At 36.3% G+C, this 24,643-nt stretch overlaps 1 protein-coding gene across 1 annotated transcript in view; it reads left to right on the top strand.

Moving 5' to 3' along the window:
* The first annotated feature begins 4,366 nt into the window (after positions 1–4,366).
* F3 (coagulation factor III, tissue factor) overlaps positions 4,367–24,643 on the top strand; it is a 33,094-nt gene continuing 12,817 nt past the window's right edge. The window contains exon 1 of the mRNA XM_051799231.1: positions 4,367–4,493. Within this exon, the coding sequence (XP_051655191.1) occupies positions 4,412–4,493 (82 nt within the window). The 5' untranslated portion in view covers positions 4,367–4,411. The remainder of the gene's footprint in view (positions 4,494–24,643) is intronic.

Raw genomic sequence — 24,643 nt, 5'->3', positions numbered from 1 at the left:
AGTTTACTAGTGAAAATTTATTTGATAGAAAATTGATGACCATTCCTACTGTAATTTTTTTAAAGGTTTTCATTCACAATTGGAAGAAACACTATTTCTTACTTAATTTGTTCCACTTGGTCTTTCAAAATAAGATATAGCAGATCCAGCTAAAACAAAAAGGCTAAAGCAATAAAAATCTAGTCAGATAAAGGGAAAGGAATGAAAAACTCACATTCCATGTCCTCCTTTGGTGTTATAAAACCAAAATCATCAATTTTTTAGACTCTATTAATCTCTTATAGGTTATCTGTAACAGACACAATTCAAGACCTGCAACATCTATTGACTTTAAAGACATTTTGCAAGGAATAAACCTCTAACATTGCTTTGTGTTCTATTTTAAGAGCATATGCAAATTCACTCAGTTCTAAACCTTTTTTCAAAGAAGTCCCATCCTTAAACCCCAGGCTGTCAGATAGACAAAACATCCTATGTGGATAGCAGTCTAATAACAAAATGTTCATTTCTGAAAAGAAGCTGCATGCTTTATTGTAAAAGCAGCTCTTCTTTCTGGAAGGAATATGCATGACCTGATGGCCTACAGATGTGCACTGAAAACTGCCTTTGGCCTCCTTCACAGACTACCAGATGGTCTCACATCATGAGATTCCTCTCCTGTATGACTATTGCAGTCTATATGCTTAGTCACTAGAGCTATAAATAGTCTAATTCTTACTATTTTTTTAACCAGCAACATTCATGAGCCACTTTCACAGGAAGATCGTTCTGAAAGAATTAACAACAGCTTGAACACATGGCTGGTTGAAATAGTAGCTGTTAAAATTTACAAAAATATATCAGGTAGTTTCTGAAAAAAAAAAAAAAAAATATTTCTTGGAATTGCTGCCCTGAGCTCCCACAAAGAAGTTTAGCTTTTAGTGGTTGGTGTGGGAGGCAATGGTAGGAAGGAGCTGGTAACAATTACTAGTCAAAGTTTCAGCCCTTTGCCTAGTCTGTCTTCTTCTGGGACTTGCCACATGTATTCTTCACTGCAAAATCTGTTAACAATAATGACACAGTTCTGCAGAAATCACCCTGGTAATCATATCAGATTCCCATGGTTTCTGCTGGGAACAGTTCTTAACACAGCAGAAAGGAGCCTCTCTTAACCCTGTGCTCACTGCATTATTCTCAGCATGTCACCGATGATATCACACTACGGATACATTGTGCTTTTACCAGAAACCGTAAAGAAACTCAAAAGACTATGAAACAGTCTGGTCTAAAACTAATTGAGGAAATATTTGGAAAAAGACTAATGTTAACTTCTGAAGGATTCTTTTCAGCCTGAAGTGCATGAGTCCTTCCTCTCTTTTCTGAAAAATGGTGAATTTGAAAGGGACCCAAACCTAAATTCCAGTTCCAAATTCTTCACATATTTTGAGGATGTACTCACTGAGGTCTGAATTGTGCAGCTGACCCCACACTAATGACTGAATCAAGCATCTAATTTGCAGGCACCTTAAGGGCATAGGTTATTTGTGCCTTTTTAAAAAATTAACCTATTTGAGTGCCATACATATAATGCACCAGGGTGGGGGAGCGGGAAAGCCACTTGTAAATGAAAAAGTTTAACCAATGGTTTGCCTGCAATTAAAAGCAGAAAATTCAAGTCAGTAACATTCCAGTTTTGGTTACCTAAACCTAAAGTTTTTATTACAGAACTAAACATTATTTGGTTTCAGTTTGTTTAAATGAAACCCTCAGTTTTAGGCAAATTCAGGCATCTCTTCATTCCTTCCTTTTTAAATAAGAAGAAATATTTTCCTAGGCAGGTAACATAATAAAATATCTGAAGACATTTTGTTAATGTTTAAACATCAGTTTGAATTTTCTGTGGTTTTTTTTTTTTTTTTTTTTTTGCTAAGAGATAGTAGTTAAATGATCTTCACAGTGACAGAGAAATAATTCCATTTTTAGAGAACAGTTTCTCTCAAATCCACTTAAGTTTCACACACATTTTAAGAAGTAACTCCTCTCCCTAGGCATTGCAGGCTTGACTCACGTACTATGATGATCAGCGGAAAGCACTCCGTGTGCTCACAGATGTTTTCTGAGACACATGTTGAAACTGGTATGAAATGCCTTATAAGGTGTTGCTGTGGCTTGGCCTTGAGCATATTACTCTGAGATGTTTTTGCATGATTTATATGAAATAAGTGTTAAGTAATCCAAAACCTGCAGATCAACAATGAGGAAAAGACTTGCAGGGATTAAGTGATGTGGGGATTTAAACAGATATACTACAAAAATAGCCATCAATAGTCTCCAGTGACATGCCTTAATATGCTTCCTTATGAGAGATTCTTGAGTCTTCATTATTTCACTTAATGAAAATAATAAAGATTTCAGAGAATAAACAGAGTCACAGGTTCAGCCTAGAGAAGAGGAGACTGACAGGGGATCTCATTGCAGTCTTTAACACCTTTATGAGGGGAAGCAGAGGGGCAGATACTGATCTCTTCACTCTTGTAATGAGTGACAGGACTCAAGGAAATGTTATGAAGTTCCACTTCATATTCTAGTCAGAGTCTACATGATACAAGTAAAAATACCCTTTAAACTGGGGAAACAACCTCTATTTGAAGAAGCACAGATACATAGCTTACAGACTTCAGGTGTATGCATTAGTGATTATGGATACAAGGCAGAAGGTGAAAATAACTACTTTCACAAACCTGTACCTGCTAATGTATTCTATACCAGTTGTGCCTATTTTTCAGTTACCCTCAATGACTTAAGCACTACAGTTTGATCCCTTGTGTTAGAGGCCAACTATGCGCTCCTCTGTTTCTTCAGATGTGCTGTTCTCAGCTGCTCACTCATTTCCTCAGATATAGTGAAATACCCAGGTTGCCCAATAAGTTCCTCTGATATAATGTTATTTTATGGAAGCTTGTAGTCAACCTTTCAGGCTGATTATTTTCCAGTTCCTTTCTTTATTGGCAGAGGTGTTACTCATTGCTTCCCACTGCTCTGCTCCAGGGTATTGCCAAGCTAGTTTGTAGTAATGCCATATTTTGGAAGACAGCTGTACAGATCCCAACAGCCTCTTCATCCCATAATGTTTTTGCCAAGAGTGCTTCATTATTCCCATTCTCACCATGCCTGGAAACAGGTGCATGCAAAATCAGACTTCCCCTCTCAACACTGCAATATCTGCTAACCATGCTTATAAACTTCATCCACTACCAGTGCTTCCAGGGCAGTAAACCCTGAAGTCTGTGAGTTCACCTTTCACCTGACAGGAAACCACATGTCTAACCAGCAGTCGAACTATTTTCTTTCTTTAAGTTTTTAGGTTTCTCAGAAACCACAAGGTGTACAGACACCAAATTGTTTCAGTTATCTCATTCTCAGGTGCAATGCCCAGTGTCTCTGAAGAACACCAGTGTACATTATAAGTTTCTATGCAGTCTCTAGGAGAGGCATATTGAATAGTCCTGTGACTGGATGAAGAACAGCTGCCTGTTTGCCTGGGAAAGGGGAGCACTTCATCCTGAGAGTAACTGGACATGATCAGAGTGGAAAAACTCCTAGGGTACAGCCTGAGGCAACCAGAGGGAGACAGTAAGTGAGAAACTGTATAGACTGGGAGTGAGAAGGGGATTCACCTGCTGCAGGAGCAGCTCTAGTGCCAGTGTGAATAGGAGGCAGCTTTGACTGCAATAACATGTGAGGTAGGAGTGGATCTGTTCAAATGGTCCTGTAGACCAGATATCTACAGTGGTTTTACTACAGACACATTCTAGACTAGTCCTGAGACCAAAAAGCCCAACTGTAGTTGGAAGACATGGAGTGTCGTGGAGCAAATCTTGCACTTCAGTTCTATCTGAAAGGAGTCCAGTTTGTGTGCTCTGAGTTAGCGATATATTTGTTTACAAGTCATCTTTTTAGACTCTTATGCCCAGCAAAGCAGTGTTTTCTATTATTACAGATTCACACTTGTATGGTTCATTATTATTATATACAATTCTAACGATCTACAACCCATCTTAAAGGAAAAGGCATATATGGAATGGTAGGGCCTCAGTTCCTCCTCACATCTCTGACACAACTGGATATTGTGTCTTGCTATTTCTATAACCATGTGCTGTAGTTTACTGAAAAGATAAGATTACAGACTGTAACAAAGTAAGTGGATTTGTCTATCACCTGAAGAATAGCCATGTTGTCCTTTCCTTAATGAACCAGTACCCCAGGAATTCTGAACTGCTACATATGTAACAATATTCAAGATCTATTCCTCTGCATTACTAAACTTGCAAACATAAAGAAAGTGTTTTTAGTATTAATAATAAATTCCTGACCTTTTTTGTGTAATTAACTTCTCACCATTCATTCTGGGATGTGATGAGAAAAGAAGGAAATGAGAAATGGAAATTCCGGCACTGAAAGGCAAGCTCAGAGCAGACTGAGAGGGAACTATCTCTACATCCTGACTATTGAAGGTGTGTATTATAGGAAAGCAGTGTCAAAAATCTTCTCCATGAATTCATATCTGAGGATAAGAGAGTTTTCAGCGTATGTTCTTTTTAACAGTACAAGATGTGAACTAACTTATTTAATTAAAAGAATGCAAATGCATTTTATAAAAATTTTGAAATCAACATGTGTTTATCTGATTCCGTTTTTACAGTGAAACAACTTTGATTCCTTTATTATGACTTTCTTTTTGATCTCAGTCACTTATGAAGGAAAGAGAACAAGCTGTATTGCAGTTTAAAAGCTTTTGTTGTCAGTAATAGAAGACTCCAGCAACTGGAGTATTAACTCCCAAATTTGGTCTCCTGTTAACACTGCATCAGTACTTGAGCCTTGTTGCCCTTGCACAGCCAATTTGATCACACGAATACAAAAGGTGGGATCCGAGAAGATAAGGTTCCTAATCACCTTGTATTTGCATAGACTGGTCTTAAGATATCCCATCTAGGTTGCAGCTCCCTCCTCCTGCCCTGCCAGATTTTATGACTGACCCAAATTCTGAACTCTACAGTTTTTCCAAGCAATGCTGCTGTTCACGTGCTTGTTTCTAGATACACAATCATGACAAACTGTATCTTTCTGAGGTCTATTCAAAGCAGAACTCATAACCTCTATCACAGGGTCTCTGATAATGAACAGCAGCTTGTCATTAAGGTGGACAAAGCAACATGGGAGTGTACTGAGAAGTGGGAGGAGAATTTGAAGCTAAGTATTCTTCTAAACTTTGCGAAAACATTCTTCTCTCTGGTACCTGTACACTACCACATGTCACCTGCCATTCCTTAAGAATGCAAATACACTCACCCATGGCAAGGCATGTCAGGTAAAATTAGATTTCTCAGGATGGCAAATATTTTAGGTAATACAACTGTCAGATATTTTTGACTTTTTTGGGATTTCCTTTTGGCAAAGACTGTACTGATGGGATAGCATATCAGCAAAAGGAATTTCAAATTATCAAATCCCTTTTGGTTTGACTGCACAGTAGGCTGTATATTTTGGCATGAATTTAACAAGTACAGAAATAGAATGCTCTCTCAGCAATTGTATGGCATGCCATACAATATTCAGCAAAACAACACAAAAAGATTGAGAGGATACCTAAACAAACCCATAAGCTAGAATTCTGCAATTTTCCCAAAGGATACAAATGCCTATTTCCCATTAAATTAACAAGTATGGATTTTCCATATCCCACATATAGCTTTGCCCTGTAAATATGTTTTTAGAGTCCCTATAGGAATGGCTTGTGAGATCCCCTGCTCAGTGGTTTCCGCAATACATTTTTTAATTTACTTGTTCTTGAGCAAAGAGTCAATAATTGAGAATGCTACAGACATGAGCTACTTCTGCTAAGGCTATTTTTGGGGTTATACTGTCACAGATGTAAGTAAAGAGAATAAAAGTTTCTGGTTATGCACAAGATAGTAATACTGAGCTTCTACTTTTAGATGTTCATGGGGAAAAAAAGAAAAAGGAAAAAACCCAAATCAAGAAAACAAACAGGAAAAAAAAAACACACCAAAAAGCCCAGTGAGATATACTTCTGACAGAGCAAAAATTTTAAAAATCTGCGCTTATTAAAAACAAAAAAAAAAATCAGGACATGCACCAAGTTTCTATTTCATAAAAAGAATTAAATATTCTTCATACTGCTCTCCTTTAGCAGTTAAATTTTCTTCCATGAAACCTTGTAACACAGTCCTGAAAAATGAATAATGAGTTGTCTAGAAAAATTAATTTTCTGAAAATTTAAAGAACGTCCATTTTATTTTTCTGAGCAGTTCACCCTTCTGGCATAATATTGTGCTGCAGATGGGTCACTTTGTGACCTTTCAGAGTCCTGCAGTTAATTCTGACTTTGTGCTGCTATTTAATAATCTCAACACATGGGAAAATCTTGCTGATAATATATTGATAGTTTGGGGGTTTAGTTATGATTGATTCTTTTCTCTTTTTTCTACTTTGTCATTGCACTTTGGCTACAGGAAGAAGAAATTACTTAGATCTATTTCTGCTTACTCTAATGAAGCACACTTGGTCTTAGCAGAGATATACTAGCACAAATAACAATTAAAGCCAGAATAAGTAATTTTGGCAGAAATTAAGCTATTAAAAGAGTTCCTTGTGAACAGGGCATGTTATGATATATTCACTCTAGAGATTTTTCAAAAGCAGAGTTAGACAAAGAATTAATTTGACCAAGAACAAGAAACTTGACCATGCCAAGAGGACTGGCATTTACTATGTCAATACATACATCAGTCATCAGTATAGGAACAGCAAACAACTTCAAATGCAGCTGGACTTCATAATCCCTTGAAAAATAAACTGATATGAGCTCATCTTTATGGGTAAAGCAAACCATCAGAGGTCAAGGAGCATTCCACAGAATCAGTTATGCAAAAGGAACAAATTGGACCCACCTATGAGCAGGCACAGAAAGACAGACTGGAACATTTCCCAAAGTGTAGGGGAAAACTGAGCAGAGGAAAGATAGCAAAGTATAATCAGGCCTTAACCTCTCCAGGATGGTACAAAGAAAAGATTTCTAATGATTTGTCCTTCCTCTTTGCTTGATGGGATTCAGGCTGCCCAAGACTGAACAAGTTACTGCCATTTAGAGAAGAGTGCCAGTAAGCTATGAGGAAAAAGGGGTATGAATAAAGCCTAAACCAATACTATATTTTCAACAGAGAACTGGGATGCCATAGGGCATTACAATTCTAATTCACTAACTTTTTGAACCTTATTACCTCAGGACTAAGCCTTTCATACTTAGAATCATATAATCATAGAATCAGCCAGGTTGGAAGGGACCTCTAAGATCATCAAGTCCAACCCTCGATCCACTACCACTGTGGTTACTAGACCATGGCACTAAGTGCCATGTCTTCCTGACTAAAATAAACTATTACTAAATTACATTTCCGAGATTTCAGTATTTATTATGAAGCTTTCATCAACACAAGTTGTTTTTACAATCTGCCTTTCTACAACATTCTGACTAATTTGCCCATAAATTGTGAAACTTTTTTATTTGTATATAGTACCTTTGTCCAAATGACACAGGTTTCATTAGATGCGTAGACAGAATGCAAAGATGCATGATTAGAATTTTTTTTCTTTCATCTGAGATTAAGTTACATGAGAGGTGCCACTAAAGCTGTTTCTGCAAAGGAAACAGCCCAGACCAGTCCTAGAGGTTTTAAACTTCCAGCTTAAAGAAGTGTCTGAGTAATAGCATCTGCCTCATAAAGACATTTTGCCATTGTGAATAATCTCAAGCATTATAAAACCTATAATAATATTTACATCTAATGTTCTGCTTTGCAGTGACTGTTAAAAATTTGCATCTTATTACTGATCTCTAGATTGTCTAGTTTCAATTACCAAGCACTATCTGGCATCATACGTAGGCTTAAGAGAGTCACCTCTTCTGCAGGCAGTTTCTTTTAGGATAGCAGGAGTTGTTTCTTGGTCTCCACATCAACAAGAAAACAGGGAGAATTAATTTATTATTGAACCAAGGAGGGCATGTTTTTCTATTCTGAAATTATTCTGTTATTCTACTAAGTATTTCTGTTACTACATTAAAAAGAAACAGTAAACTCTCCATTTATTGCTTATTGTTTCTAAAAGTGACACTGGATAGTGACGAAAACCAAATGGAATAGTTGAGTAATTAAAGAAAGTAGAACAATTGGAAGAGATCATAATTTTTCTGATTCTGTGAGTCAAATCAGTTCATGTGTCTAGCCAGGAAAGAGACTGAGGGTATTATAAAACACAATGCTATGTTATTTTTCCTTTTACTCTTCAGCTGGAAGGAAGGACTACAATTATTTCTCTTGTAATCACTAGCATTAATTGTGTCTCTAATGCAGTACCAAAACATTTTAAATGTGAGTTGGTGCTACCATGATCTGATCTATGGTGAGTCAACTCTGGGAGCTAAGCTAGTAGAAAACTTATATTATTTTATATTATCAGTTTTCTGGCAGTTTTGCTGTCAAACTGTTATGCAAAATGCTTATGCCAAAACATATAAGGAAATAGGGCTGTAGCAAAACTAAATTACCTTGGCTGCACTTTCACTGTAGGATTGATCTGATTCTAACATCTGCAAATGAAAGCATCTCTTATGAATCTATTTACTTTGTGCAACAAGAATGCCCTTGCAGCAGATGACAATAATTTATGCCCAGACTTATAGGTTATTTTCAGCAAGACACAGCCAGCAAACAGCTAGAGATGTGCGAGTTAACGCTAAGCTTGCTTCTCAGTGTATATGTAGCAATGATGTTATAGAACTAAAGAAACATAGCATATTAGGAGTTCCAAACTTAAGAAAAAAAGCTATGTCAAAATTATTTTTAATGGCTTCAGGGATGAAGGCAACATTCAACTTTGCAGCGGCAGCAAAGAAGATTCCAAGAATGAATCGGTGAGGGACTAGTCAAGTTTGAACAGTCTTGGTGCAGTACATGGGGTCTTTGGAGCATGCTAGGAGCTGTCAGGGGAGTGACACAAGCTAAGAGAGCTCCACCAGGCTGGAGGTCGAGGTATTGTTCTAGACTCACAATGAACAGCATAACTGTGGACATGGCTGTGGCTCTGTGACTGAACAGGGGCTCTAGGGTTCCCACCTCTACCTTACTGCCTCCCAACATCTTCCTCCTCTCCAGACCACAGTGCAGGACTTCTCCCCAGCCCAGCCTACTATTTTATCACCCACCTTGTCTCCCTGCTGTAGCACATCACCCACTGGTGCCCCAGGCCCTGCTCAGCTCTGCTGCGTTTCCTCCGCTGGCTCCTTCCACCACTGGCAGCATGTGAGACACCATGGGAAGCAAGGATCTCTTTCAACAGTGCTAAAGCTTGTGATTATATTTGAGGTGGCTCTTTATGCAACTAGTACAACCAGAACAGTGCAAACAGCTCAGAGAGGTGTCACACACCATCAGCAGAACAGGAGGAATGCACAGGCATTGGAGCCCCACTTGAGCGTTGCCTCCCCAAAACCCCTCAGCACCCTCTCCTGCACCCTTTCAGAGGCCTCACGTGCCACACATCAGCAGCTGCTTAGCCCTGTGAAAGACCTGGAAACAGAAAACACAGCAGTGACAACTGGGTTTAGTGCTGTTATGTTTACAGCATTCTGTTCTGCTTTCTAAAAGCTGTGGATGCCTGAGCCAGGGGAATTCTTGTAGCCAAAAAGAACCTTTCCAAGCTTTACACAGAGATGATAGGATCAACACAAATTATAGAAAAACAGGGGAAAAAATAAAGCCAGGCTTGGCTGGCATTGGCTTTTTACTGACCCAGTTTTGGTTTCTGCCCAAACTATCCACTAAAGAAAATATCATAAAATGTTTCTGCATAGAATTTGTGCATTGTGTCAGACTGGGCTTCAACCCAGCCTATCAACTAAACAAAACACTTGCTGCATGGTGTTTGTACATCATACATCCCTTGCTCCAAAATATTTATAGAACAGATCTATGCAGTGGAAGGCTACAAGTTCTTGACACAATTAGTTTTCAGCTGCTCCATTTAATACCACCTGTTCACTCACAGGTAAGTTAACCTATTCCTTTTACCAAAATTCTCAGTGCTTTTGAATTTAAACATTTTTTAGTATTTTTCCTTATATGCTTATATTATGTATCATGTTAATACATAATACCTTATGTATTAGCAGCACTTATTACAAGTGTTTGAGACAGTTGAAAGGGATAAAGAATGGCCAAAAAGTGACTGTTTCAGTAACAAGAACTTCAAAAGACTACACAACTACAGAGCAATTTTAAAATTCTAGAGCTATTTTAAAGTATTGAGTTAAATTTTCAATTCATAAGAAGTTGTATAACTGCTGAAGACAATGGAACTAACATGAATTTAGTTAATCTGAGGATCAAGATGATAATGATACGGGCAAATAGCCACCTGTGACTTTAGATTTTGTTGGTTTTTTAATCTGGTCATATTTTGAAATTGTGAAACTTTCCCCAATCTCAAAATATTTTTGTATGCATTGATCTTCTGTGACAGAATACTGAAAGCAGAAGAACAATATTTAAATGAAAACATTTGCACATTTCTGAAGAAACTGTGCAAATTTCCCCATTTAGAAAGCCATGTGTCAGACAGTTCTGCTGTTCAGAGATGTGACTCCACTGACCTGGCCTTCCCAGTGACACCATTCTCAGGAGTGGCCAGTCCAGAAGAGAAAATGATTCTCTTCAGTTTGGTCTTGGAAAGCATTCTCAGTGCTCACATGCAATATCATTATTGCCTTTGTGTTTATGTATACAGTCGCACTATTAACATTTCGCGTAAGACTTTATTTTCTAATTCTAAACAAAGGAATCTGAGGATCAGCACATCACTTCCACAATATTACTATATTTTCATCTGGAAAAACCATGAAGTTGCTATATTTATTTGCTCGGGCATTCTGAAAAACAGTTTAGAAAAGAACTTCTAGGCTTCAGATTTTTAAATAGAGGAAAATTTGATGAGCATTACAGGCATACTCACCTCTCTGAGTGAGCCTTCATCCTCTCAATATCACTAGAGAGTTTAAAAAAAGATATCTTGACATTTTTAATTTAAGTATTTGAACAGCTTTCACTTTTTGCCATATTTAGTCATTAAAATAACATTGTCCAATGTGAGCTGCAGGGTCACAGGTTTGGTAGCCAAGTTGTGTTTTGTGGAGTTGCTAAGTCCTTTGGTTTTGAGCACATTGTTCTCATTAGACAGTAGATGCGTGTGACCTGCCACATTCAACCCCAGCCAGTGTTAGAAACTCCACTTAACACATGTAGTGGTATCCACAGCCACATTTCTATTTCACTTCACTTTTTAGTGCCACACCCCTTTTCTTACTATATTCCAAGACTGAGGAGTCAGTGAAACTTTATGACCTCTGCGTCTTCTCTTCTCATCATTAGGAAATTAAGCACACTGGTTACAGTAGAGTATTCTGTGTAGAACAAGTGCCCTTAAAGCAGACTGCATCTTGCAGCAATAGTCTACCTACACCGCTTGCAAAATAGTTTCCACAGTGCTTCTCATAGTAGTAACTAGTGTCAGTTGACAGCACTAGTAAACAAATGGCCCTCTAGCATGGATTCCTCACTGCTTGAAATAAAAAAAACTTCGGAGTTAAACAAATTTCCCCTGAAAAAGGACCCTGCTCACAGTGTCACATCATCACAAGCAATGAAAGAGCTGTTTCTCATGCAGCCTGCAAACTTCCTGAAACTTCTTGCAGTTGTTCTTTAGCCTCATTTCAGAAATGATGTAATTTTCATAGTGATGGCAGATAGCCAACTGCAAAAGTTAGGACTGAAGAACCAATACATTTTGGTTTCAAATGCTTTCATGTTATGATCTCTCATGTTACTGCTCTCCAGGTAATTCCTATGGATGTTCCCTAGAATACCTAAGAAGGTAAGGATAAGAACTTCTCTAAGACACCTGTAACTCTGAGAAAGTTTCAGGAATTTATGAAGATTAGAAAGGTAGTCATAACATCTTTTTATCTTTTACCTAAATAAGTTCTTTCTTGGTTGTAGATACAATTCAGCTGTTTTATAAAGGACACATGTATTTGAATTTTGACATTGAAAGTTCAGACCAAATTCTTATCGCAGTCTTTTTTACATGCCTCCAAGGTCTATCAGTGTTTGTGGAACTGCACATGAATAGAAATCATACCTCACTCCCTGGTCTGCCCTGCCTTACATTACAAAGTCAATACTGCAAACAAGTGGATTGAACACACAGATGTGTGTATTTAGATTAATTAGCATTCAACTTTAGCCTAAATTGTGAGGTTAATCTCTTCCTGTAGAACCATTAAAATTAAGAGACGAGGTAAAAAACCTATTCAGAGTAAAACCAAATTTATGCATAAGAACAAATGAGTGCAAAGTGACTATTAGTACTTTCAGATTGATTCTCAAAGGAATGAGGTAACTATTATAGTAGTAATACGTTAGAACAGTCCTATAATAAGGAAAAAAAAATCAAAACCCAAACCAAATGTTCCTCATGAAATTGAGCATTTTATGAAAGATTACATGATTTGGCATCTGCAATAGTCTCAAATTCCCACAGCTCTATGTTCCGAATTTTTTTTATATACATCCCAGCTATTAACATTGTATAACAGTATATTCATCACTAGCTTATAGTCACAGCAAGTATACTTACTGTTGCCTTTTTGTCAAAGCTTTTAGGGAAAGTATACTTAGGAGTAAAATGAAACTACAAATCAAGGGAAAAGTGGTATTATAACAAAGTCTTGTTAGACTTCTTCCAACATATGCCTTTAAAGTATTACCATTAATAAAGTTCGGTGCTGTGGTCATAGTTAGGCTATGCTGAAGAATCCTTTGAAAGGAAGATACTTGAAGACAAAAGGTAATTCCCTAGATACTGCAGACAAAGGCAACAGTGTACGTTAGGAATTAAATCAACAATATGATTACATTAAGTCCTTTTTAGTGACAATTAGTCTGGTTAAGTTGGGGATTGCTGCACGGAAGTGTATTTCAGGACAAGTTCCGATTAACTCCTTTTGACCAGCCTTTGTTGACCTTCCAATGAATCATTCCAGTCATCTGATTAATTTGTTTTCTCTTTATCTACCAGGCTGTCTCAAGTACTCCAAGGAGAGATGAGATACTTAGATACTCCATTTTTTACTTTCTGCTTGACTAATCTGAAAGCTATATTAAAAACAAAATCATCTTCATTCTGCTATGACTATAAAAGGCTGAGGACCAAAAAAATCTCTGTGATTATTTGATATATAAGCAGGTATGGCTGCTTATGTTTCCATACCACTATGAAGCTAGCTAGACGTATCTACTGTTGTTAATCTATAAAAAAACCAAACAGAAGATAGGCGACAAACAAACCACCAAGGAATAAACCAAGGAATGAACTCAAGTCAGCAAACTCCAGCCAGGTGTTTTGGGCTAGACTGCACAATTTACATAGAGGTCTGGGTTGAAGGTGTGACTCAGCCACATTTTATCAAGCAATTGCCACCACACTGTCTATTATAGTTACATAGTCTTTTTGCAGCTCTGAAACTATCCCTATTTCTCATCCTGTCCCCCAAGATGAGGAAAGCTGGGGTACATGGAGTTGACAAGCCCTAGTCTGTCTGGAGTACATTATTATTAGCTCACTGGGGAAAAAAAATATGTTGAGTCCCCACACTACACTTCACGACATGTCCTTGTGCAAGAAACTCGCTCTCTGTACCCACCCATACTTATCTCTAAAATAGTCTGTTGCAATTTTTACTGAAGGGCAAGGTGGTACTTTATGAGCAGACGCAGCACACAAGTGTCATTAAGCAATAAATGCTACCTTGATCATTTCCCTTATTAGTGCCAAGAGCTTTTAATCTCTTCAGTGAAACCTGTGTGTATTTATTATAACAGTACACACCCAGAAGCGTCTCACTGAGGTTATGAATCCCAATCAGCATTACAATAAGTAAAATTTCTCTTATCTTACTAAGGTGAAACATTTCATATTGGTCTATTTGACTCATGGGAGCAATGAGACACAAGCTCATTCTTTTGTCATACTACTTTAGTATTTTATTTCAGGTGATGAGTAATTCCTTGGGCTTCAGCCCACTTTGATCACACAGATCAAATGACTACAATTTACTGACTACAAATATATAATTTCTGTTATAGTGATGAAAAATTTTGTTTTTAATTTTATCAACGTGCTAAGATTAGAACTTCAAGTGTCAATCATGATGCAAGTTATCTAGGTTAACATTTAGATTTATCAGAAGTCATCAAAAGCCCTATAACTGCAGTATTGGTTGAAGCTGTTTCCTAATATGGTGAAATGCTTGAAGTTATCACTGAATTTAAATTTGTGACAGTTTGCTCTCTGAAGCAAGAAAACTGCCATGACTGAGCCCTAACCTTTCAGCTGTAAATTGGAGGGGCAGAGCTCTTGGGGCAGCAGCTGACCAAAACTGATGATGTGGACGGTTCTTTTCCTACAATGCTGTTATCTTTTCCCCAACCTCAAAGCTCAAAACCTTGTAAAATTTTGCTGCTCAGATTTATATCTAACCTGCTCTCCATGGCCTTACAGAGGCTCAACTCATACTAGTAAAATCCTTTGTGTATTAAAGACTTACAACATTGCTTCAGAATCTTGTCCGTCTGGTGACATTGCAGTCTCTGCTAAAAATAATACTTCTTAAAGAAGTAAACTGGTTTTGACAAATATTTTATTAATATATCTATTATATAACAAATAATTCATTATTCACCATAAGAAATACTGGGGCTGGCTGTTACCCAGTACACGTTGTTGCATAACTTAAGCTATTAAAAAAAAATAAAATCACAACACTCTGAAATTCCCATTGCACATCTGTCAAGAATTCCTGCTTTAGGTAAGTAAAATAATTCTACAACAGTGGTCATAGTAGAGTACAACAGAAAACTGAAATAAGTGTGCTAATTCTATAATATAAACCTGCAATCTAGAATTGAAATGTACTATGTATCTTCTACTGGCTGACAGGTTCCTAAATAACAAACTTCTTTAAAATTTGATCCTTTAAAACAACAACAGGGAGCCTTGGTGTAAAAGCTGGTATGGAGGGAAACGTTTTGTTGAGAAGAACAACCTTTGGCTGGCTATAACTATCCCTTGTTCCAGTTCCCTGAACAATTAGCAGATCTTTAATGTTCCTAGAAAAAGATTAATTAATACTTCTTAAAATCCTTACCTACTTGGCTAGCTGTCTTGGCAGAAGATCAGCTCATCCTCTTTTGATTACATTCTGCTGATCTGAGCATATTTACAGTATGGTGAGGTTTTGGCCTGATGTCCTAGGATTATTTAGGATACAGCCAAGAATGTTGTACAATCATTGTGCACATCTTGCAGTGACAGAAAATTAAATGGGAGCTATAGGCTATGCCTTTATTCTCATATTTCAAGTCATGGCAATACAGATTTTTTTGTTGTCGTAGAGATAAACAAAGTCTGAAGAGCATTGAAAATGCAATTATAATGTTTTTGTAGAGGAAACAAATCTCAAGCTTTGATTGCACTAAAAATTACTTGATGGATGACAGTGGTAAGTAAAATTCATCTGATTAAAAAGTTATTTACATTTTAATCAGTACCTTTACTCTGTCTTCTTTACACTGTCAGTAGAAATCTTAGAGACATAAAATCCTAAATGGTTTGGATTTTTCTATATTTTTGTATTTTGCATGCTCATTGCTCTATTTCTCTGTCCTTACAGTGGACCATTAAAAATATAATTGTTGATAGAACTGAAAATTTTTAAGTTATGTATAGATTAGATAAAACCACTTACAAATGTAAGGTAGCTGCAGTGTAAACTCCACTTATTTCACTAGTTTCTTGTTTGCCACCACAAAGCCCCACCCCTGCTGCAAACAAAACCATACCTCTAAAGGCTTCAACACAATTCTGTGGCTCTCATACATATACTGGAATAATCTTCACTACGTTCTTTTTGTAGAAAGACATTTGCATTATTAAATATCTTTAAATTAAAGATACCATTTGTTATTCTGTAAGGAATCAGAGAAAGTGTTTTATAAAATGTTAGCATGGAGCAAAGATAAAGGACCAAAAAAATAAGTTTCATCCTCTGGCTACGACAAACAATAAAGAAATAGCAGAAATATATGCATCAAAAGACACAAAACAGAATTTTAGTTGTCATTTACACTGGATGAAAAAAAAAAGAGAGGGAGAAAGAGGACTGGTTTATAGATGCAATAATACTTTCCTTTTGGTAGAGCAGATAAGACCTAAATTATAACACCTAAATTAACTCATTTCAAAGAAAAAGAATTGTTGATACAAGTACCATTTTAAAGATTATTTGCTAAGAAGGAGAAAACATTCAAATCAAGTGTCTGAGCACCTTTTTACAGGCTTTTTTTCCCCTCATGGTTCACCAAAATAGATGCAGATGTCACGCTTAGGGGCATGGCTTAGTGGTGGACTTGATCTTGATCTAGTAATAGCCATAGTGTACCATTTATATTGGCTGCTCTGTTAAAATCTTCAGTCATTGGAATAGTTATTGACCATTAGCAGATTAAGTTACCGTTTCCTTTTATTAACTTAGTGTACTGCTTTTAGTATCTTATTTGCTGCTCGTGGTACCTCTTAGGAATCCTAATGATGTATGAAGAATCATAAGGCCCATCTCACCACTGTATTACCTATCTGCAAAGATGGAAGAATTAGAAATCTTGGCTGACAATTAGGATTGAAGGTGAACCTTAAAAGCACTTACTAAAGTACTGATGTGTAGCTCATTCACCCTCTTGTCCACAGTGTAAGTTCTCTCCTGACCATTGTGGGGGGAAAGCCAACAACACTCCTTTTGTTTTACAGATCTCCATATGACTGTGACTGGTTATTTCAAACTACATATTTATTTTTTGGAAGAACTTCATTTTCCTAGGGGACAGTCTAAAAGGCTGCATTATCACCTCTCTGCCTCATAAAGAGGTGGAAAATGCTTGCAAGATCACAAAGATTTTCTGTAAGCTTTATCAACTTTCACAGACTTCAGACTAAACCACTTTTTAGATGATACTAAACCTCTTTTTAGATGATACTAAGAAGCTTCAGTCACAGGGAACTATACTGATGCAAAGACACATGGAATTCTAGCATTATACTAGATAAAAAAGTATTTCAAAAAACGTCTTTCTTTATAATGGAGTAACATCCCACTGATTTAAATATCTTCCCTTTTTGCACTTTTTCTGTACTCTCCCTTTTCACTGTACCTTCTCCATTCTGAAAATTTCAGATATCTGATCTCTTACAGAAAGTAGTTTCACTTAGAATCATAGAATCATATCTGTTTATTTTTCTGTCTGGAAGTACCCAGATAAATCAAGATGTTATTCATGGGGAGTTGTCCTTTTTTGTCTTCTAAAAACTACCTTTCAAGAAAAGAGAACGGGGACTAATAGTTGTAAACAGAAGTAAAAATAAGGAAGCAATAAAATCATGCAGCAAATAAGCAACTGTCACCAATACAATAAATATAATAGCATTCATATGACCTCGTGGCCTACTTCTATTCCAAATAGTCCAAACTGAATTAGCTAGATACACTTTTTCCTAAATGTCACAGGCATTAATTAACCCAGGCCCATTTCTTCTATGCCTCGCAGTTCTATAGCCATTTACACATTAAAAAGTGTGGGATAACACTTCAGAATTGTCAATCTCGTATTCAAAACTTTGTATTAGGTAGTTTACACAGACACTAGAGTTTCTGAGAGCACGTTGATTAGAAGAGGGAATGGTAAGAGGCATTTAACACAGATCAAGTTAAAGTAGGATCCAGCATTGCATTAGTGCATGACAAAGTGTCCTAATGTGCTGAAAAGCCACAATCTCCAAACTTCCCTATTTCTGATGTCACATCCTCTTCTTCAGAAATCCTGTGTCTGTCTTTCATACACTTTTTACCTGCTGCTGCATGTGAGGAAATACATCAAGCAACATTTCTGCTCCAAAAAAAAAAGGAGAAAAAAAGAAAAGTTCACTTGGCCTCTTATAAAGAGACCAAATGAAAAGCAAAAAATATCAGAGTTTTGAAACAAAAATCTAGCACACAGTTCTGGTGCTGATTACTGGTGAAGTTGGATTTATGCTGAAAATATTTGCTAATATAGTTAAACCCGTGCAACTTTCTTCGTCACAGGATTTCTCTATATTTGTTTGCATATTCCAGTCTTGCTGTTACAGTTAACTTGTCTGGAGCAAGTAAACTATACAGGAAATAAACAAGTTAAGAAAAGATGTAATGAATATTTATTTTTTCTTGTATTAATTATTCCTGGCTCTGAAAGCAAATTATTGTAAAACATTTCACTTCACACTGCTGTTCTGGTGTTGGCTAGAGTTTGAGAACAATAAGGCAGAATAATTTGGTTCTTCAAATACATTATGCGCTGTAGAATTTCAGAGCATCAAATCAAAACATTTGAAATAGATGTTTTGCACTAAGCTCATCTGTCAAGCTGAGAATGGCACTTAGCAATACCTCAGTGCTATGTGTAAATAAGATTAGAATATGTGTTCTTTTAACAGAGTTGCACAACTATACAAAGATTGCAAATAAATTAGAACTATGTGATCTAAAACTCAGTTCCAGGTTTGACAGGCTCAAACTTGTTATGAACTACATACCTTCAAATTATAAATCTAGGTTGTAATTGAAAAATCTTCTGACAACTTCTCTCAGATCTAGAGAGAATTTATGTCTGTTTAGTAATGGAAGATAGTTTTTGATCTTCCTCAGTAGTACACACTTCAGCATTCAACTAGCAGTGTAGAAGGAAAATCTCTGAACCTAAAGTAGGACACAAGCAATTGACTTTTATTTGCTGTCTTTCTTCTGAAAGCACTGTTGAAGCAAAATTAGTAAAAGGTTGAGTCACTCATCTTCAAATCAAAGACACTTGAAAGAAGACAAAACCAAAATATCATTATACATTGGGGAATAATTCCAAGACTAACAACAAAAATATTTATAAAGCTGGAGTTGGGTTTCTGGGTATATCCAGCTCAAAGTTATTTTTTGCAATTAAAAAATGTCATTAATAGAAAATGAAGTCTCTGGACAAAGAAATATTTTGACAGTGAAGCTGGATTTACACTGAAAATGTTTGCTAATAAAGTTAAACCTGTGTAACTTTCTTGGTCAAAGGATTTCTGTATAGTTATTTGCATATTCCAGCCTTGCTCTTAGAGTTCACTTATCTGGAAAGACTAAGCTATACAGGAAAAAAGCAAGTTAAGAACAGATGTAATGAATATGTATTTTTCCTTATATTAATTACCCCGTCTCTGAAAGCAAATTATTGTAAAACATTTTACCAGAACTACTGTTCTGAGGAATAAATAAAGTTAAGGATACAAAAATATCTAATGTTAATTATATCTCCATTGCACTTAACAGTCTCTGTTATTTGCAACTTCTCTACTGACAGAGAGAACTAGAAGAGTTGGTGGAACAGACCTGAAAGGAGATGGAGAACTCAGCCGGGTAAAGGCAATTAAACCTCACAACTAATAGGGGAATTAGTTGCTGAGCAACAATTATGGAAACATATGGAATACAAGCTGTATTTGCCAAGTGATCAAGGCAAAATGTAGAGCTATTATAGACACTAACCTGAGTGCCAGTTTAACTTAACAGCATTTTTAACTGCAATATTCGTTTTTAAGAACAGTTTTCTTTCAGAATTAAATTAGATGTACGTTACAGAAGACAGAGAAAGAGGAGATGGGAAAAGAGACTAATAAAAGCTGGTTCTCTGCCTGCCTTTATCAAATGGGAGTCTACACTGCTGATCACTGGCAAATTATCCAAAGAAGCAGAACAAAACTTGCCTGTTTCTTTTCTGGCAGCAAGAAAATGTGCCTCCCTGTGCACTCTTAGTTTCTTTTGACTTCAAATTTCTTCTGTGCCATCGAATCTAAGTCCAAGAAAATGTCCGACTCCATCCTTTCTTTCAAGTACCCCATAAAAGCTTTTGTGAGTCTAGTATTTTTTGTTTCTCAGATTCCTGTTTCAGATGAAACACTGAGCATTGCATTAGTCAATTCATGGGCAAAACAGGCCATATTAAGATTCAGAAAATGTCTGAGTTCCAGTTCCTAGTGCTACATCCTTTCTTTCCTAAAAATGGAAGTATCATAATCTTTATTACAGGAAGGTTTAGGAACTAGCACAACCAGTGAAAGAGAAAATTCTTAGTGCATGCTTAATTCAAAAACCTTGTTAAGAATCCAAACTTTTAGTTGTGTATTTTACACACCACTACATGAATTCCCAATTAATTCAGTCAGTCTTTTCAAACAACTAAAAAAGAATAAACACTTACTGAATTTGAATGAGTTTGAGAATCTGTAAAATATTCACAAACAGAAGGACTGGATGCAATCTTTCAGATTCTGAGGTCATAGCTTTGGACTCAACACAAGATAGCAAGTCTGGATATAAGCAGAATTATACCATAAGAGCTTAAATACTATATCAAATGAGTTTGGAAGCTGAAATCCAACCAATTCTAGCCTCTGTTAATGGAATTTCACCTCCCCCATTGAATGTCTGTCTCTGCCTGGCAGTACTAAGTGTTTGAAAAGGCAGCACCTAGGGTTCAAATTCCTCCTGAGATTTTAAAATGCCAAGGTGATGCAATTTGCTTCTGCTATTTGTCAAGAAGTGCCTATGTCAATCATGCTTCTCAGAATAAGAGGAGAGAGGGAGAAAAGGATCCTGTGAAACATTTGAAAAATGCAGTTCAAGTTTGCCTAGCCAGATTTTATGTTTAATTGAAATACTTTGAAGATCTTAAAACTCTAACAAAGTTATTAACAAAATAGAGTAATATTTAAAATTGGAACTGGGTAATCTAGATAATGATATAATCTTCTTTTTTCTAAAGCATTTTGGGAAAATTTATCAGGGCTGATCGTGAAAAAAAAAAGCAGGAAAGTGGAAACACTATCAAGGACTGCAACAGCAGGTCCACAGTCTATTTTACCCTTCTTGGGACTGCTAATTGATCAGCCCACTGTTACCTGCCTTTAGTGTCTTGCAATATCACACAGCATTATATTTGATAAAGAAAAAGATTAGCATTGATGCTACAGATTATTCACAGGGAAGGGCAAAGCTATGTTTATCTAGCTAAATCTTTCCCAATCTTTCTATATCTTTCAAAGACTAATATGCTGCTAGCTCAGAGAGTTGTTATTAAGTTGGTACTCAATGACCTTTATTGGCACAAAGGCACCTATGCAGAAACTATGCAAGTTGTACAGTCATTTTTTTCCCCTACATATAGGACCTGCACTAGAAAATGGGAACCACCTCCAGCAAGATTAACTGTTGGACGTACCTGTATGTGATTCAGCGTGAGCTACACTGGGCTGTATCTGTGTGTATCTCTGTACCCATATGAACGTGAATATGCTTCTGCATTCTTATCAGACCCAACCTTATTCTATTTACTTCTCCCTTCTTGCATCCTCTTACCAAAAGACAAAGTGAAAAAGAAGTAGCAATTGCTTTGATTAACAGGGGAAGATTATACTTGCTTTGCATACTGTTTAAACATTAGGCTTATTGGTTTTCTGAGGAGTTAGGAGACACACAAATCTAGCCATCCTGTTTGGAACCCTCTTCTCAAACAGTGCACCCTGTATATGCTGAAGTGCTGCTATTACTCTATTAAACTGAACTTCATTACATAAGTACGAATTTTATTTTCATGAGCGCAACTCAAGGACATATGAATTGGTCATTTCTCAAGTTGATAAGCATCATGTTTCTGAAATTTGTATGTCTCTGTCGTGCATTTTGAATTTAATTGCACTTCTGTTACACGAAAATAATATGAAATGCCACTTAAATGTGGTGATGGAAAATGCTGGGTTTAGTTTTTTTTCAACCAGATCTAGTAAATAGCTTGCCATATAGTGATTTAGAAACTATTTTTGCAAATGAAGATGTAAGTACTGTGTAATAAAATCAATTGTAACTTAGAGGCCCGAGGAGAATAATTACAGTTTGTCCTATTCACTATAACTTCTAGGTTTTGGTGATGGTTAGGCCTCTCTTTTGAAGGGATGTCTTCTCTGCATCCTGTTCAAGAGAATCTGGTTCTCAATGAACAGTTTGAGGCAATTCTCAAACTCTAATTCTTTTAGGTCATCATCCCAGATGTCGAAGATGTTTAGGGACTGTTTATTCATAAGGAGGACCTGGAAAATCCTTCTTACAAAGGAATTTTTATTGCAGAATTACAATCTGCCTTAATGGTGCAACAGATGCTATCTCATTAGATGTTTGCAGTTTATTTTGTCTTGTGTGTTATGTTCTGCTAAAAAGAAAAGGAGAAAAAGAATGAATGAGAAGAAGAAGCCTGCAGTAAAAGCAGAGAATGGGAGATTACCGAGAAGATCAGGGAACAAATATAAAGCCAACTCTCCTAACTGAGTTTAAAAAGTTTTTTCTAAGGATCTAAAGGGACTTGCCAAGTTTACTGCAACCCATGAAAGACTGTGGAGAAAAGAGCAAACACGGAGGGCAGGACTATGTTTTGTAGGAAAGAATGAGTAGAAAACTTTCATTTAATAAGAACTTACATTTCTCTTCTGTCTTATACTACATTATTGTATTTAAAAAGTGAATAGTTCTGATGTTTGTCTAAATGCAAGTTAGTTTTGAGTTTATTAAAAGAAGAGATATATAGTCCAACATGTTCCTGTGGGTCTCAGCAGGAGTCAGTGTGGTTTAGATGATGGAGACTGATTCCAGGAAACAAAAACTAGTCTGATGTGATTTTGAAGTTAAATGTCATGGGGAAAAAACAAGATATCTGGACTAAAATAAAATCAGTTTTTCAAACTTAAAATCCTAGCCTATCTCGCTGTTAATAGAATAATCTGGAAGTACCTATTCTTTATGGGCAAAAGAACTGGAAATTCAGATCGATCAATGTTATTCATTTTTAGTTTTTGTTCTAAGGAAAACACTCAACATAAGAACATATTTCCTCTATGTACTTTGCATTCCTTTCAAATACACTCATAAAACTCTAAACTGAGCTAATCAAACAGCTACATGTTCAAAGTTAACAGTTTGGAATGCCAGCATTTAGGCTTTACAAGAGACCCTAACTTGACTCCTAAGACATTAAAATATAAAATATAATGACATAGTTGTTTTAAAATCCTTGAGACTTGCAGGGTTTAACATTCAGCTCTTTGCTACAAACCACACAGCTTTTCTAGCTAAATACTGGTTACTGGATGTTTCCTCTCTTCCCTTCTTTACTAACTCCTAAAACAATTCACACAGTCACTAGATGTGCACTTTGTCAGCCCCCTGATATGGTGAAAGAATGCATTTGTGTGCTGGCTGCTGCAGGAGGATTGCTCTGCACACAGGAATGTAATGCTCAAATCAGTGGCGCTGCATTAGCCTTTTATGCACTTTATTATTTTCTTTGTTCCTTGAAAACAAAATTTTGACTCTGACACTGGGGGTACAAGTATACTAATTTTAATAAATTTTATGTCTTATTTACACTGTTTCATTTTTTTTTAATAATGTCACTTTACAGTGATATTTAATTATTCAGTAAGCTGTGAGCAATTATGTCAAGTTAAATAGATAATACACGTAGTGTTTGGATAGTGTTCTTTCCATTATGATTTTACTAAAGAATAAGATACAACTTTAGATACATTTTTCTGAACAACATACCATTATTTATTTTCAAAATCTCTGACCAAAAGCCTTTCTTTAATCACATACAGTAACTAATATATTATGAATTCATATTCAATATTATATTCCAGCTATCATTGACATGCTTCATTTTCCGAGGAAAATAGAAACACAAGTATATTAAATTCCAGTGATTATGATCATATTTTTTTTCACTTAATTAATTGCAATAGAAACTTAGAAAGCTCAAAATAAAGACTGTACTGTGGCTCATACATGACAATTATTAGAAATCAGCCATTTCCCATTGTACAGAAAACTTTCAGAATTTTAAAGGCTGCCTCCAATCAAGGAGGGAATCAATCCTGACTCTTGTGGTGAGGTATAGCAACATACAGTATGCAGTGTGCAACACTACTCAGCTAGTGTTCCCCAGGAAGGAGAAAAATGGGGTACTCTGATGGAATAGAAAGATGACAGAAAGGACACAGCAATCTACTACCTGAAGCTGGAGAATCAAAGCCATATCTACCTGATGTCCTTACTGGTGCACAGACTGTAATTCAAAATGCATGATAGTAAAAAAGTTCCCCATATACACCAGTCCTAACTGGGAACTTCTGATATTTTTTTAAAAGTCAAATCTATTTTTGATAAGCTCATTGACTCTCCTTGGGTTTGACACACATAAGCAGATTTTGGAAATATAATTTCAGAATTAAGTCTCCTGGGCTGTTCAACAGATGAACTGCACTGGTATAGCAGGCTTATATATATAATATATAATAT

This window comes from Manacus candei, unplaced genomic scaffold (assembly GCF_025592945.1).
Source record: "Manacus candei isolate 608988 ecotype Guabito, Panama unplaced genomic scaffold, ASM2559294v1 h1tg000005l, whole genome shotgun sequence".
Lineage (NCBI taxonomy): Eukaryota > Metazoa > Chordata > Aves > Passeriformes > Pipridae > Manacus > Manacus candei.
Note: the sequence above shows the minus strand (reverse complement) of the source record. Positions and strands in the feature narration are given on the sequence as shown.